Below are 14912 nucleotides of genomic sequence, written 5' to 3' on the forward strand. Positions count from 1 at the left end.
ATCTCATTTGGTTAAATTTTGTTGCCCTCTGGTCTGTCCGTGATGCCACTTTTGATATTTTTTTCTTTTATGTCTGTGATCTTCTTTTGTGTTTTCTATCTTTTTTGGCGTTTTGTGTCTATATATATATTTTGTGTTGGATGTGTTGTCTTTTGTTTGCGCTTTGGATCGGTGGTTGTATTTGCGCATTCGTTTGGGTAGTTCGCGTCTTAGTAACTCTGTGGGTGTTGTTTTTCGTCTTGGATTTTTCGATTGTTTGTTTTTGTTCCTTTTATTTCTTTCTGGTTTTTTTCCTCATCTTTATTGTTTATTCTTTTCATTTTGTTTGTTTTTTTGCTTACGCTAACCAATCTAACCATTCTCTACGTTGCGTGCTACGACGCTACGACTGCGACTACGGATGATCTCGTTACAAAATTATTTTTGTGTGATATTTCTTTTCGATTTTGTCTCTCGTGAAGGTTACATGGAGTAGCTAGTTACGGTAGATAACTGTTTATTGATATTTAATTTATAAATTGTGATAACTTTGTATTATGTAATATAAATCTTTATCAGTGCTGTGATTTGGGCTGCTGGTTGCATGGTGGAAGTTAACGTGTATTTAGAACAAGTTAAAAAGAGCATTTTTCTCATATACCTATGTAATATATCGTGGAATATCTTTTCAATCATGTGAAGTTTTTCAAAAAATCGGTTTTAATCCAATGAAGTAAATTACGCACCGTCCTTCTCTTTACATATTTTAGAGGAAATGGAATCGGAAATATCTTGTTCTACAAAGCAGTTAACTGAAGAAGAACAGCAACGTTTGTCTCTTCAAAATAATCGCCTAGTAAGTGAACACAAAGCTAGAATGCTAGAAATAGAAGCTAAGAAACATTGGGATTTATTTTATAAACGAAACGAGACACGTTTTTTCAAAGACCGGCACTGGACCACGAGAGAATTCGAGGAACTGTTAAACGAGGGGTCTACAGCTATCAGAACACTTTTTGAAGTAGGTTGTGGCGTGGGTAACTTTATTTTTCCTTTAATCGAAGAAAAATTGAACTTTAAAGTAATGGCTTGTGATTTATCACCTCGTGCCGTCGAGATGGTAAAAAGTAATCCTCAATACAATACCGAGTTGATGAAAGCTTTCCAGTGTGATATAACAACCGACGATGTATTTCAAGACGTTAAAACAGATACAGTTGACATCGTTACGTTGATTTTTGTACTATCCGCTATTCACCCTGAGAAATTTGTATCGACTTTGAAAAGGATTTTTGCATTATTAAGACCCGGAGGAATGGTTCTGTTCCGAGATTACGGCTTGTACGACATGGCACAGTTACGGTTTAAAGCCGGTCATAAAATTTCGGATAATTTCTATATGAGACAAGATGGCACGAGGAGCTACTACTTCTCCCTGGAATTTGTTGAGGAAATTTTCGGAGAAGCTGGTTTTAGGATCGTTGTTAATTCGTATGTGCACAGGCGTACCGTTAATAAAAAAGAGAATATCGATGTTCCAAGGATTTTTGTTCAGACGAAAGCACAAAAACCTGCGTGAAAGAGGTATAGTTAAATCGCTAGTATATATAGCTTAGTTTTTTTGTAATTGATACTTTTATCTTGAAATGTTTATGCTTTTTGCTATGATGATTTTTTATTTATGATAATTTTCATGATTTTTTATTATTAGCTCTATCTGAATGTGCACAATAACACAAAATAAATATGACCTCTATATGGCGACCTGTATAAGCGTTACGTTTCTTACAGGTCATTTCGCAACATCGGGGCTAGGAATAGCTGATTTAAATGGAGTAAGTAAATTTTATAAGACAAAAGTACAGTTTCAATTTTTTGAAATAGGAACGTTAAAGAAATATGGTTTTTACATACCTGCGAAAGTTGAAATTTTATTTATGAAAATATTGAATTAGTTTTAATGATGAACATATATCACCAATATATGAAAAAGTATGATTTATCTTCTCATGCACTACCAACTGACGAAATTAACTCAAATTACTAGTGATTTACTTTTCCAGAGTTGTATTAATAGGTCCCTTTTACTTTTTAGAGTTTCTGTGCAACTGGAAAATCGTCAAGGTGAGTCTATCTTTACTTATCCTCACTTTTCTTATTTAGTTAAATAATTATACAAAGCATATCCACAAAGTACGAGTAGTGAATACTTTAAAAATCGAAACGGCAGTATATTTGTGAAACATTTAAAGATTCAGAAAGGACTTGCTTTGTGACGTTGACTGTGAGGGGATTGTGTCATACAACAAGCACACTCCCTTTTTTTCTGTATCGTCCTCCATAGTGTTTTCAGTTTCACGGTACTACGCACCATTAACTGTTTCCCTTTGGGGACAAAAGTCGATAAAAAGAATCCCTGTACAGTCCCAAATCACAGTTGCTATGATTTTTCTCCTTAGATTATCATGAACATTGGTTTTACCAGCTTTATACCCACGTCACCACTTGTACATAGTACGATTCATTACACCATAAACAGTTTTAATTTCGTTAAATGTCTGGGTAAGCCCCTTTGCAAGAAATAACCGTATTATGCTCCTCACTTAGGAGCTGGCAAAATTCGTAATATCGACACTCATTTCAACACGTCACTACAACAACAGTTCTCAACTGACAAACAAGTGCGAGTTCTCCCAAGATCTTGGCCTTGAATGCAGTGTTACCAACAAAAATCACTGTATCAGAATCTCGGTACTCTTATTTTGTGGATATGCCTCTTACCTAAATTAGTAGAGCTTACAAAAATATAGTTTTAATTGTAAATGTGCACTTTTGTACAAATATTGTTCCAATTTTGAAAAGAGAACACCTTGTTTTTGTACGTTATGATGAAAAATCTCACACCACTGTATGAATCATTAAATGATTAACCTTTAACATGCACTACCAACTGATTATATTTAATTGTGTTATAATTTTCCAGTAGTATGTCACAATTGTTAATATAGAATTTTCCGTTCGGTTACAGAGGGTCACAAACGAACACTTTCAAGTTCGAGGGAGCAGAACATGAATCAAGTAAGTGTAGTTGCACATTTAGATCAATAACCTTTACTGGAATTCATTCATATAATCGTAGAACTATTTAAGGGTGGGAATCACATTAAGAGTTTCAAAAAATGGATTTTTTTATTACATAAATTGTTAGTATATCTATTCAAGAACGAAATTCCTATTCGTTCCGATTTTATGAACCTAATACCAAAAGCCCACCGGGTTAGCGCTCGGGCGCACAACAGGAAGGGGGGAACATTTATTCAGGTAGTCTAGTCACTTATTAACCAAGAAAAAAACATATGCATGCTCAGAATGATGCATATGAAGAAGTGGTGGAAACGCTGATTGATCGGAAAGTACTCTACATTATTGATAACTTTCCCAAATTTATAGTTTGCGGAAATTTTCAAGCGCGTTTTTTACGAAACGACATTTTTGATTAGCTCAAAAAGTTATGAAAATTGAAAGTGTGTTTCTTTATGAAATTTATGTATTTTTTATTCAAAATTAGTGAAAAACGTTGGTCAAAACTTTAATTTTCACAATTTTTACCCGAAATGATCAAAATTGCGACATCCATATTTCCCGTGAACAACCAACTCGGATGACGACCTTTGGTGGACAACAGCCCGTAACTTGTAAATGTAGTTCAAAATATTGATCAAATGTCAAAGTTTGATCAAATTCGAATCAATTTGTCCCACTTAAAAGAATTCATGAGGAACGCCTGAAAATCAGTCTCCTAATGTGGTCCCCCCCCATTTCCATGATGATTTCATAGTTCAAATGAACAGACATGATTACAACCCAACTTTGTCTTTCGCTCCTATCTGACTGCAACCTCTTTTCGTAGTCAGTCCTTCAAAATCCAAGTTACAGTAATTTAATTTTTTTTTTTTTTTCAGAATATAATGGATAGAACGCTCGTCTAAAATTTTACATAGGCAAGTAAAAATATTTTGAACGTTACAGAAAAAACATTGTAGATTTTTTCTTAACTCAAATTTAAATGATGATTGCATAGTTCAAATGATCAAAATTGATTACTACCATTATTTTGTCTTTCGCTCCTATCTTACTATAATTTTTAATATTTTTTCTTTGGTTTCATAAAATCGTGATTCACAACAATTTTTTTTTATATTACAGATTGCAAAGCGAGCTCGAAATGTGTGCCTAGATGAACACTCAAATGTAAGTTAAATAACTTCAATTTACATTTTTTTTTAATTGAAATTTAATGATGATTTCATAGTTCAAATGAACCCTGATTACACTTTTAATTCGTCTTTCGCTCCTATCTGAAAAATCACCAAACATTTATATACATTTTTTCCCCAGTGAACAATTTTTTGAAATAATTTTTATTTACAGATGTAGATTCAAACGTTTCCAAAGAACATCTAATTCTTCACATATTGACTGCTATTTGGGTACGTTAACTTTTTGTACTATAAGAAAATGGGATGTTTTATAGTCTTTCCGAAATCAGTACATATATAAAAACGCCTAGCAATAAAATTTAATTAGCGAAGGTGAAAAATAACAATAATTTGTATATAATGTGTAGAAAATTTCTATTATATGTTCATTTGGCCAACAACATATTTTAATTATTTATGTCCTCAATTTTCGTCATATAAATTATAAATTGTCCGCCGAATTAAATCTCTCGTCATGTCATTGATATTTTTTAATTTTTGTTGTTTTCACTTCCTCTAGGCAATGATCTATAACACTTTTTTTAATAACATGAAACATTGTGGACACTGAAACTTTAGTTAATATGTGAATTCTGTTTATAATTTCATTATTTGATTTTTCATTTTCCTTTTTTAAACAATCGTAAATATTTAAAACGAGACACTGATATTAAACATGTACATCTTTATTTTTAAATTCTAAATCTATTTTATCAACAACCGGTTCTACTAATTCAATATTGTCTGGCGGTATTTCGTTTTGTTCTGTTTCAAAACGTCTCCAAATTGCCATGTTGTAATATTAATATACAAAATATCCCTCTTATTTCTCCCTTTCGCAATTACAATATGAATAATTAATTAGAAGGTACCTCTAATAAATTAAAATTACCTAAATTACACCAAATTCCGCATTGCTGCACTGCACCGCTAGACAATTTGTCAACAAGTGAAATTTATGGCCAGTCGCTCAGGTTTGCTGTTTGCCCGCGCGAACATTCTTCAACTGGGCGACCAGACCTGTATATGGGTATGGCTAAATAAATATGGGAACAAGTTTTTCAAATATTCCAATGCCGAGTTGTTGTGTAGCGACCAAGCCTGGTACATAGCGCCTAACTGTTTGGTCTTCATTTGAGATCGGAAAGACTATACATGTGATGATAGGCATGCACCACTCTGAAATTCTTTGTAGTTAAACAAGCCACTAGTCTGACGTTCCTGTGATTTTAAGTTTCTTGACAATAATTTTAGAACAAATGTTTACGTGGATTTTCCTTTCAGGGAGAGAGAAGAGTGTCAGTGTCTCAACAAAAATGATGTACAAGTTTGAACGATTAAAGGTAAATTACATACATATTAATTACTTATACAGCGGAGCTCAGTTATAACGACATCCCAAAGGGCAGTCAAGTCGCTTTGTACTACATGGTGAATCCAATGAACCAAATTTAGGTGTCGTTAAAAGTAATAGCCAAACTCCATTGTATCATCTATATTTATTGTGTCCTAAAATTTTTTTCCGTTCAATAACAGCCACAAAAAAAAAAGTTGTTTATACTTGTCATGGGACATATGTTATCCGTAGTATTTTTGCTCCTGATCACGAATCCGGTGTCAGAATTAATTGAGCTGTCACATCACAGGAATTTCCTAAATTCACGAAAAACTACTAAGAAAAATACAAAAAAATTTTTTCCCTATATTCAAATGTTCATTTATATGGTTAAGACCACGTCGAACGTGAATCCGCGGTGAGAATTGATGATTCTTTTTCTAACCTCAAAAAACGAGTCGATTCACAACATTTTCAAAATATAGCGGATTCGCGCCAGATTTTGTATACAGGGGTTTTAGAGGTCGCTGATCACGGATCCGAGGTTAATTTTACAAAATTCAAGATGGCGGATCCAAGATGGCCGACCAAATTTTCAAAAAATAACCCATTCTGAGGTGAATTTTGCAAAATTCAAGGTTTTTGTATTTTTCCTAGCACTTTTTCGTAAATTTTTGCTATTTTTGACCTCTTTTTGGAGGTTAGGAAATTCCTGTGATGTGATAACTGAATTCTGACACCTGATTCGTGATCAGGAGGCAAAAATACTACTGATAACGTATGTCTCATGAAAAGTAGACTTTTTTTTTGTGTGGCTGTGTAATTTAAAATGATGATAGGCATGCACCACTCTTATGATTTCTGCAGAAAGCCATGCCATAAGTCTGACGATTAAGGAAAAAATTGTTTTTTTTTCCGAATGCTGATTATATTTTTATTTTGTTTTTTACTTTTTAGTGTACACTCGAAGATTGCAACAAGAACAGAGGTAGGCGTTCTGAACTATGCTTCACCAGATTTAAACCCTATGGACTTTTTTTATGGGGTTATATAAATAGGGGGTACTTTCAGTAGTGACGAACCACACAGCGAAACATCAATTATTAGGGGTGGTTCGTCGCATTTTTTTCTTAGGTGCCCCCGCAATGAGTTTACAGCAGCATCTGCGGTGCCCAGATTTAAATCCATGTGAGATCCTTATTTGGGCAGAAAGGAAACTAAAAATGAAGCTTCTTCCTTTGTTGAGCTGATTTTAATAAAAAAAATATTTCTAAAAATAAATAAAACAAAAAAAATATTGTTCTATTTTTTTAAATTAAATCCAATTGAGTTTTATTTTATAGGTTCAGTTCTACTTATAATGTTTCAATAAATGTTTTTTTTTTATATAATGTATTTGAATGAAAGTCACCCTTCCTGCTGCTTACTGAAGTAACTTAAATTACAGGACGTTTTAAATATAATTGCAAAAAGGAAATTGTGAACACCTTGTACATTTTAAGGGGTATTTTTCATAATTATACGTATTTTGAAGCATTTTTTGCAAAATAATATTGTTTGAAAAATCGTCATGAAATAAAGAATAAATAAAAATAGAAAGTTTTTTTCATTGTAATTGACAGTGCCAATTGAGCATTGTTGGTTGCCTAAGTTTGGTGGTCAAGGATAATGTAACTAATAAAATACCAATTCAGAAAAGAAAACTAGCTTTATTTCCGATGTAAGGAAAACCAAAAAATACTCAGTCTTATGGCAAACAACAAAAAAATGGTATAGTTACGTAGACCCACTAGCACCAGCATCTGTACTAGAATTGGATTCGTGATGGTGAGATGCAGTCGGTACGAGAGGTTGTTCTTCCTCCGGATGAGGATCCAACGGAATCGTGTTCGATTCCAACGGAGCCGTCTGTGAATCCTCGGGTAAGGAGTTCATGTCCTGATAGGACGGATCCTGCTCTAACTCAGCGGTATCGGCTGTGTTATTGGAGGAGTCCGTCGTATCTTCTTCCTCGTCTATTTCAACGGCTATTACAGATGGGTGAACGCCTACAAATTTTAAATTTTTTAATGTCGAGTCGCTAAATGATGTTTTCAGTTTCTTACTTAAATGCTTTTAGTTTTTTAAAATATTAACTTGGCTTGAGAACTAATCAAATTATAAGTATAAATATTAAATAGAAGAGGACCAAGGACTGATCCCTGTAGGATGCTACAATGTACATGCATGTTGGTTGATTGCCCAACATATTTTTAATAAGTCGCATTAGCTATTTGGAAAGCAGCTATTTAATAATTTATGTATGTCCAAATGATTATAATTTGGACAAAAATTTGACAGTCTTACAACTGCTTGACGTTTGAATATACATATACAGAAGGATTCACAACTTATCCAAAAATATTTGGTAATAGATTCGGCATAAGAAATGGAGTCAATATCGTAAAAAAAATTATCGTAAAATCCTTATAGTTTCCGAGAAAAAAATTATTGAAGTTGTCGTACTTTCAACCATTACATAGCTGGACTACAGTTGTCTCTAGCGTGGAGAGCCACGTGGCCTCGGCAAATCCGAATACTGAAATCCGATTTTACAGTCACCGTTGTGATAGTGTTTACAATAGTTTTTTTAGTAGTTAGTGTCAAAAATGGCTTGCGTGTATAGCAACTTGGAGTTGATGAATATCGTTTTAATTTATGGTGAAGCATTTGTGTTATGGTGAGGCAAGACAGCATTTGTGTTAGTTCGTAGAAACTGAGTAAGACAGACCCAAATGTGTTTACATGTCGGTGGGCAAAATTTTGAACATTGTAACATGAGGTATGTCAAATTATTTTATTATTTAAAACCACAAATTAATTTTATTATTTAATAATAACAATAGCGGCAAAATCAGTTGAATTTGCCGATATAAAATTTTTAAATTACTTTTGAACTGCCCTTTTTGATTTTTTCTTCACAAAATTTTATTTGTAAGAGTCGCATGAACATCCAGAATTTTTTTGGACAAGTTCTGAATCACCCTGTATATTTAATTTTTAGCAACAAATCAAACATTTTGTGTCAACAACAGACAAACAAAATTCCTATTTAAAGAGACGAATGTGGAACACCATATTTTTTATACTTACCCAAGCCATCTCCCTGACAGTAAAAGTGGGGTTCTTCTTGACTTCCTGCGGGATTTTCGCCTTCACCGACGACTTGTGATCCGAGTATTTGCAGCAACCAGTGAGGGAAAATATTTTGATCATTCATAAGACCTACAAAATTAAACAAATATTGGTTTTTTTAACCCATGATTGTGATCATGCCTCAATTTTTTTTAATTTTTATAATTCTAATAAATATATTTTTTAATATCATATAAAAGCAACAAAATTTCTGTTGTGTAACATTTATTTCGTAACTTAAATAAATACAGGCTGTTACAAATTCGCTTCACACTACAGGGATCTCGGAAACGGTAAGAGATACGAACTAACTAAAATGGAGGCAAAGTTGCGTAATCAGGGGATCAACATTATGCCTAAAAAATCAAGGCTAACATGATTAGTTTTCGAAATATTTGAAAAAAAAAACGAAATTTTGGAAATCCGTTTTTGTTTAATTTTAACTTTATTTGAAGTAATATTCAAAAAAGAAGAACATTTTCTCATGCTTTTTGCCCTCTATCGAATTGAAATGAAATAAAAACGGATTTCCAAAATTTCGTTTTTTTTTCAAATATTTCGAAAACTAATCATGCTAGCCTTCATTTTTTAGAGGCATAATGTTGGTCCCCTGACTATGCAACCTTGCCCCCATTTAAGCTACTTACAGTTTCCAAGATCCCTGTAACGAGCAGCAAATTTGTAACAGCCTGTATATATTTTTTAAATAAAATTTTTTAAACCATTTTTTGGTGTGGCCTGCAGATATTAAACGCTGCTAGATTTTTATTTCATGTTCAAACTTCAAAATAATTTGACTAAAGGGGCTTAATAAAAGGAAAGGAAAAGGATAAAATGAAACAGAAACAAAAATGTCTTATATTAAAGAAAATAACGAAAAACAAATAGAATGATTATGCTGTAAAAAATAATGTAACAAAATATAAAAAATAAACTACATTAATAAATAATTATAACACAAAAAAAAGCACCAATAATGTATATCCAACACCTTTGATACTACCGAGGACTACTTAAGTACAGGGCAGGCCATTTTGACACAGGGGAGATTTCTCAAAAAGGCAAAAAGTAGTTCAGATGTCTCGGCTTCGGTTTTTGAAAAAAAATTGTAAATCCAGTACTCCACATATATTTTTAACTTTTTAAACCTGCGAAAAATTTCTTTTCCGAACAATGTATAGAAAATAAATTTTTTTCAAAAATTTACTTAGGATGTTCCATTTATTACGATTCTACTATCAATAATGTAAAATATATGTACTGACGTTTTCTAGCTAGTAAATCTAGTGTATTGTAGAATTACACTTAAGTGACTAGACGTTAGTATTGGCTGTTGTTGACACTGCCATTTAGACCACAGAATAAGACACAATGTTGCCTATTTAATCTATTGAACGAAAATTGAAATAACTTAAATGAATCGAGATATCAAGATACAGTTTTTGCCTTTTAATTTTTCTCAAACATCAAGTCCGAGACATCACCGTTCAAGAAACCCTCCAAAAATGACGAAAGTGGCCCACTGCGTACACTCAAAAATATACCTGACTCATTTTCCTCAGGAGTGGGATGAACTCCGATGAACACCACATTATTTCCCGTATTTACAATGCTGACGACATTGTCTGTCTCGTGCAAAGCCGCGGAAATCTCGAAATCGTCGAGCGAGTCTTGCTCGGAATTGGGATCGAAGAGGGCTTCTCTGCTGGCCTCGCCTATCAAATTGTCCGCAGCTTGGGCGTTATCGGCGTTTTCGACATTGCCTCCTTCCGCGACAATCACCAAGGGATCCTCTATGACCCGCAGGAGCTCATTGTTCCTGTTATTATTGTCAATGTTAGCGTTTTCTTCCCGAATTTGAGGTAGTTCTTCGACGGGCTCTAAATTATCGTTGACTATGTCATTCCCAATATTTTCTACGGCTTCTTCCTGGGCAATGTAATTGTTACCTTAAATATAATTGATTAGGTAGTGCGGCGTCTACGGAACAGTTCGAAGACAAGAACTAGAAGAAGTGTACTGAGAAAATCATCGATTTGGAATGATTCCCATGAAAACGTGTCCAAATCAATTTAAATACAGTGTTAAATAATTCAGGAAATCATCAGAATATTTTTACATAACACACAAAAAAATTAACGTTGCCGTTAAATTTGAAATTGTCTAAAGTGAAAAAATTCATTTACCTTCAAAGTCCCTGTTATTATTAGCCAAGTCGCCGTTTTCCACAACTGGGGCTTCTTCATGAATCTGAGGTAATTCTTGAACCACAGCCATTTCGTTAACCTGAGGGGGCTCTTCGGCTTCCGGTGGCGGTTCCGGTTCCGGCTCCACGTACTCAATCAAATTCTGTTTGTCCTCTTTCACGTCCAGCTTGTTCAATGTGTTCTCTATGAGACAATTCGTAATCGATTTTACGTCCTCGAACGGACTATCGTCGTCGACGTCGCTTTGGAAGCTCTTCCTAACTTTTTTCCTTTTCTTACTGGGCACGCTGGAAGGTCCAGGAAGCGAGTCCTTGTCTTTCAGGAAACTCTTCTTAAGAACTTCTGGAGGAGGCACGAAATGGTTGAAGAAAGTCCGACCCGGCGGGATGTTATGAAACTTATCCATTTCATTGATCCGATTCAAATCGAATTTGAATTTGGTGAAGTCGGGAGCCGGCGGAGGCACGAAGCTGTGTTTTTCTAGGGTAGAGGCTTTCTTTAAGTGTACTTTGTTGTCTTCGCTCGTGAGGCTTGGGGTGCTTGTTGTGTCTTCAAAGACGTCGGTTTCTTCGAGCTCTTCTAATGGGGTTTGGGGCGAGTCGTCCATTAAGGACAGTGATTTTTGGTATCCTGAGTCGAAGAGGGAGTCTTGTTGCTTTTTCTCATCTTCTATGTCCGTTACTGGTTCGACTGGTTCTTCTCTCGAGGTCATTCCCACGCAAGTCATGTCTGTAGGAGATAATCGACACGAATAAAGTATTTTAGTTTTTAGCAAACAGTGTTCGTTACTACTTCTTTAAAGCACTGTGTTCGGTTTGTGAATCTCACTATCAATGGTATTTGACATTGATCTAGTTTAGATGAAAAAGAAACTGCAAACGTTCGTTCGGTGAAACGAGATTGGTCGAATATGTCACCGCTTCATATATTACATTTATTTTAGTTTTCAGCTTATCGGTTTATGAGAAAGAAGAGAAAACACAAGTTTTCGTAACAGAATTTTGAGGACTAAAACTGGTTGAAAAATTGTGTAATTAATTTTAGTGAGTCGTTGATAGAAAAGTATTTTAATGAAAGGGCTGATTCATGGCATACCTTAGTAGGAAATATTTTGCTAAAAGTTACGACAATGATATAGTTTTTTTGGAAAACAAAAACTTACCTTTGCGATTATCGCACGATTTTCCGCTTTCTTTTTTAAAATTCGGTTCATCCCAATCTGAAAGAGATTCCTCGTTTAGTTGGTGTTTTGTAAAATCACTGTCATAACCTGAGGCCTCTGAGGTACTGGATATTTCTTCCATCACAGGTTCATATATCACGCAGTTTTGGAGAAGTCCGGTCTCCTGTATTCTACATTCTTCCACTCTGTAGCCGAGTCCTGTTAACAGTTTTCTGGAAATGAACGGAAAGTTACTGGAATTTCATTTGGTTTGGGTGAAGTTGTCAAAAGTTTTTTTGAAATTAAAGGGAAAAAGTCAAGCAAGGTGTCAAAATCTTTGAACGAGAGCTTTGCAGAATACCATTGAACAAAATAAAATTATAATTTTTCTATTAAAAAGTATATTTTAATTTAAAAAAGTTTAGTATTGCCCTGTATCTTATATTATTATCTTAATATTGTCATATTCTTAATTTTTTTAAATCTTAAAACGTTTAAAAAAATAAGGTGGATCCAGTTTAATATTAAATTAGAATCTCCAGCAGCGTTCAACGTGTATATTAATTCTTATACTATTAACTGAAAGTCCATAAAAAAATATAAGAATGTTATAGTATGTTAATCGTGTTTTCTTCTTTGTTTTTTTTTAGTCTTATACTGGTAACCCACACACTAGAAGACCTTTAATAAACTAGTTACAATTAGAGTTTCACTTTTAAACAAACACCACATTTGAAAATGAGATAACCAATGTGGTTTTTACACAACTTTCCGCCTTACTTTAGACTTGAAATGTGGTATTATCCAAATAATGAACGGCAAGTCACGATAGACCAATATCACAATATGAACAATTTGGTGTGCACAAGTGGAAAGAAGAATTACACGAATACATAGAAATCACCATAAAAATAATTTGGGAAAAATGCTCATTTGTAGCAGCATGCACTGAATTGTGGATACCTCAAGTGATAGCGAATGTGCGAATGAAAACAATGGTGATAATTTCGAACGTCTTCCTTAGGCTTTAAAAACATCTAAATTTTCATCATATTTGAGTTTATGAAAAAATGTTAGGTACTACATACTTTTCAAATTAATAAGAGCACAAATTAACGTATAATTATCACAAAATTATGAGGTAGAACCTATTGTTAAGAAAATTTCCAGTTTATTAGACATGATATATTTTTGCACTTACTCGACTTCACTTTCCGTAATATCGAACCCAGTCGGTCCATAAACCAAGTCCTGCAATGGTATCTCGGATCTATTTCTTTCCTCTACAAAAAATCTACCCCAAGCTTGTCCCAAATGAGTTATCCTATAGTTGAACTCGTCCCTCATTTTCTCGTTTTCCGTACGATTATCCCGTTCGAAAGGATAAACTACTTTCTCAATCAATTTATAATAAGTACTATATGACGACATTTGCTCCCTGTCAGTTTCATAGAGTACACTTTGTTTAGAACAAGTATAATACGTACAAACACCATAGGAAGCGCTTGGCGAACACGATGCGCATACACAACTGCAGGAAAGATTCGACTGAGAAGTCAAGCCCTTACAAGGCGAATTGTTGTCACAAAGGCAGGATGAGTAATAAGTCTCGGGTAAGTAATCATCTGATAAAAGGTCCTTTCTAATAAACACAGCCATTTGGGAGCATTGGCCCAGGTGTTCAGTACCTTGAGGTCCTTCTCCGATTCCAGAAAAAGACACTGTATAGTCGGGAAATCGAATAGCTATGTTATTAGCCCTAAAAATTACATCAGTAGTAAAATAAACAAACAATAAAATATGGAGTATATTACCACTCCTCAAATTGCTCTCTGCTCCATTCAAATTTGTGATCATAATGGCGTAATCTGTTTAAATCGTCAGAGAAAAGTACATTGAAATCGGCATTAGGCGTAGTTATTATAACTACTTTAGGGTTGATATGGTTGAAAACATTGTAGGGAAACGCATCAAGAACATCAGGATATAAATGCTCAATTCTAAAAAAAAACAGGTCTGTAATCCAATAATTGCAAAGCAGATAAAACATACACCTCAATTGCAGTGACTGCATCCATATTTAACAACCTACAATCAGGATCTGCCACACTGCCCGCAAAGACACAAACTTCTAAAGGTTCGTGTCTTCTTTTCAAATGTTCAATCGTAAGAGGATGTAACTTCCCTGCATACTGGTTTAATAAATCTTCGTCAATATCAACAAAAAATATAGTATTTAGATTACTTAATCGCTTAATAAAAACAAATAAACTAAATTCTGCACAACCAAAATCAACAAGACTAGTAATTTTTGTTCTCAGTCGTTCGTTAAGAAGAGTCTCATACACCCTTCCGTACCTCTGACGAAAAACTGGAGGATCAAACTTAAGATTAAATTCTAGGTCCTCATCCACATTTACCGAATTAGCTTCAGTAAAAGATTTGTTACTCATAAACTTTTGGAACATTTTTATTCTCTTTCTGCTCCGTAATAGCTGGAATATTATAATACTTATACAGTGGAATAATATTATCATTATTCAGATTTATTTTTCTTAATTCATAAATGCTGTATAAAACTTTTTTCACTGAAAACTTTATTAACTATGTTAGATTCAAATGTCAATCTACAGTAAATAACATAACCACAAAACAATAACAACGACGATACAGTTACAGTAGCTCTGTTAGCCATAGTATACTACACAACTACTATTGGTTTCTTCTTCTTCTCCCTTTAAAAAACAAAACAAATAAATAGTACTTTTAATATTTTTTTTCCTTTAATTATATAA

At 33.9% G+C, this 14912-nt stretch overlaps 2 protein-coding genes, 1 long non-coding RNA gene and 3 other non-coding genes across 8 annotated transcripts; 5 read left to right on the forward strand and 1 right to left on the reverse strand.

The window, feature by feature from the left end:
* Positions 1-408: 408 nt before the first annotated feature.
* Positions 409-4475, forward strand: LOC108907595. 3 transcript variants are annotated; one of them, XR_001964340.1, is made up of 7 exons: positions 1290-1563; positions 1771-1814; positions 2075-2103; positions 3008-3057; positions 3942-3980; positions 4186-4230; positions 4411-4470. XR_001964340.1 is itself a non-coding variant. In XM_018711413.1 (6 exons), the coding sequence occupies exons 1-5, from the start codon at positions 1389-1391 to the stop codon at positions 3953-3955; spliced, it is 312 nt and encodes a 103-aa protein (XP_018566929.1). In that variant the 5' UTR covers positions 1290-1388; the 3' UTR covers positions 3956-3980; positions 4411-4475. The 3 variants fall into 3 exon arrangements, 1 of the variants encoding a protein (XP_018566929.1); XM_018711413.1 differs by lacking the exon at positions 4186-4230 and having other exon boundaries at positions 4411-4475; XR_001964339.1 differs by lacking the exons at positions 3942-3980; positions 4186-4230; positions 4411-4470 and having other exon boundaries at positions 409-1563; positions 3008-3024.
* On the forward strand, positions 3795-3879 carry LOC111692113. The gene has a single exon (XR_002763142.1). It is a non-coding gene; the product is annotated as a small nucleolar RNA snR60/Z15/Z230/Z193/J17 (small nucleolar RNA).
* LOC111692111 lies at positions 4037-4125 on the forward strand. The gene has a single exon (XR_002763140.1). It is a non-coding gene; the product is annotated as a small nucleolar RNA snR60/Z15/Z230/Z193/J17 (small nucleolar RNA).
* On the forward strand, positions 4268-4349 carry LOC111692112. The gene has a single exon (XR_002763141.1). It is a non-coding gene; the product is annotated as a small nucleolar RNA snR60/Z15/Z230/Z193/J17 (small nucleolar RNA).
* A 655-nt stretch (positions 4476-5130) lies between the features above and the next one.
* On the forward strand, positions 5131-6960 carry LOC108909582. The gene is made up of 2 exons (XR_001964422.2): positions 5131-5581; positions 6532-6960. It is a non-coding gene; the product is annotated as an uncharacterized LOC108909582 (long non-coding RNA).
* Positions 6961-7263: 303 nt separating this feature from the next.
* LOC108906313 lies at positions 7264-14727 on the reverse strand. Its single transcript, XM_018709578.1, has 8 exons — positions 14170-14727; positions 13932-14117; positions 13319-13876; positions 12118-12350; positions 10935-11684; positions 10293-10697; positions 8707-8838; positions 7264-7622 (listed from the first exon to the last, which is right to left on the reverse strand). The coding sequence occupies exons 1-8, from the start codon at positions 14652-14654 to the stop codon at positions 7351-7353; spliced, it is 3021 nt and encodes a 1006-aa protein (XP_018565094.1). The 5' UTR covers positions 14655-14727; the 3' UTR covers positions 7264-7350.
* Between the last annotated feature and the right edge of the window lie 185 nt (positions 14728-14912).

Source organism: Anoplophora glabripennis, unplaced genomic scaffold, assembly GCF_000390285.2.
Source record: "Anoplophora glabripennis isolate ALB-LARVAE unplaced genomic scaffold, Agla_2.0 scaffold1, whole genome shotgun sequence".
NCBI lineage: Eukaryota > Metazoa > Arthropoda > Insecta > Coleoptera > Cerambycidae > Anoplophora > Anoplophora glabripennis.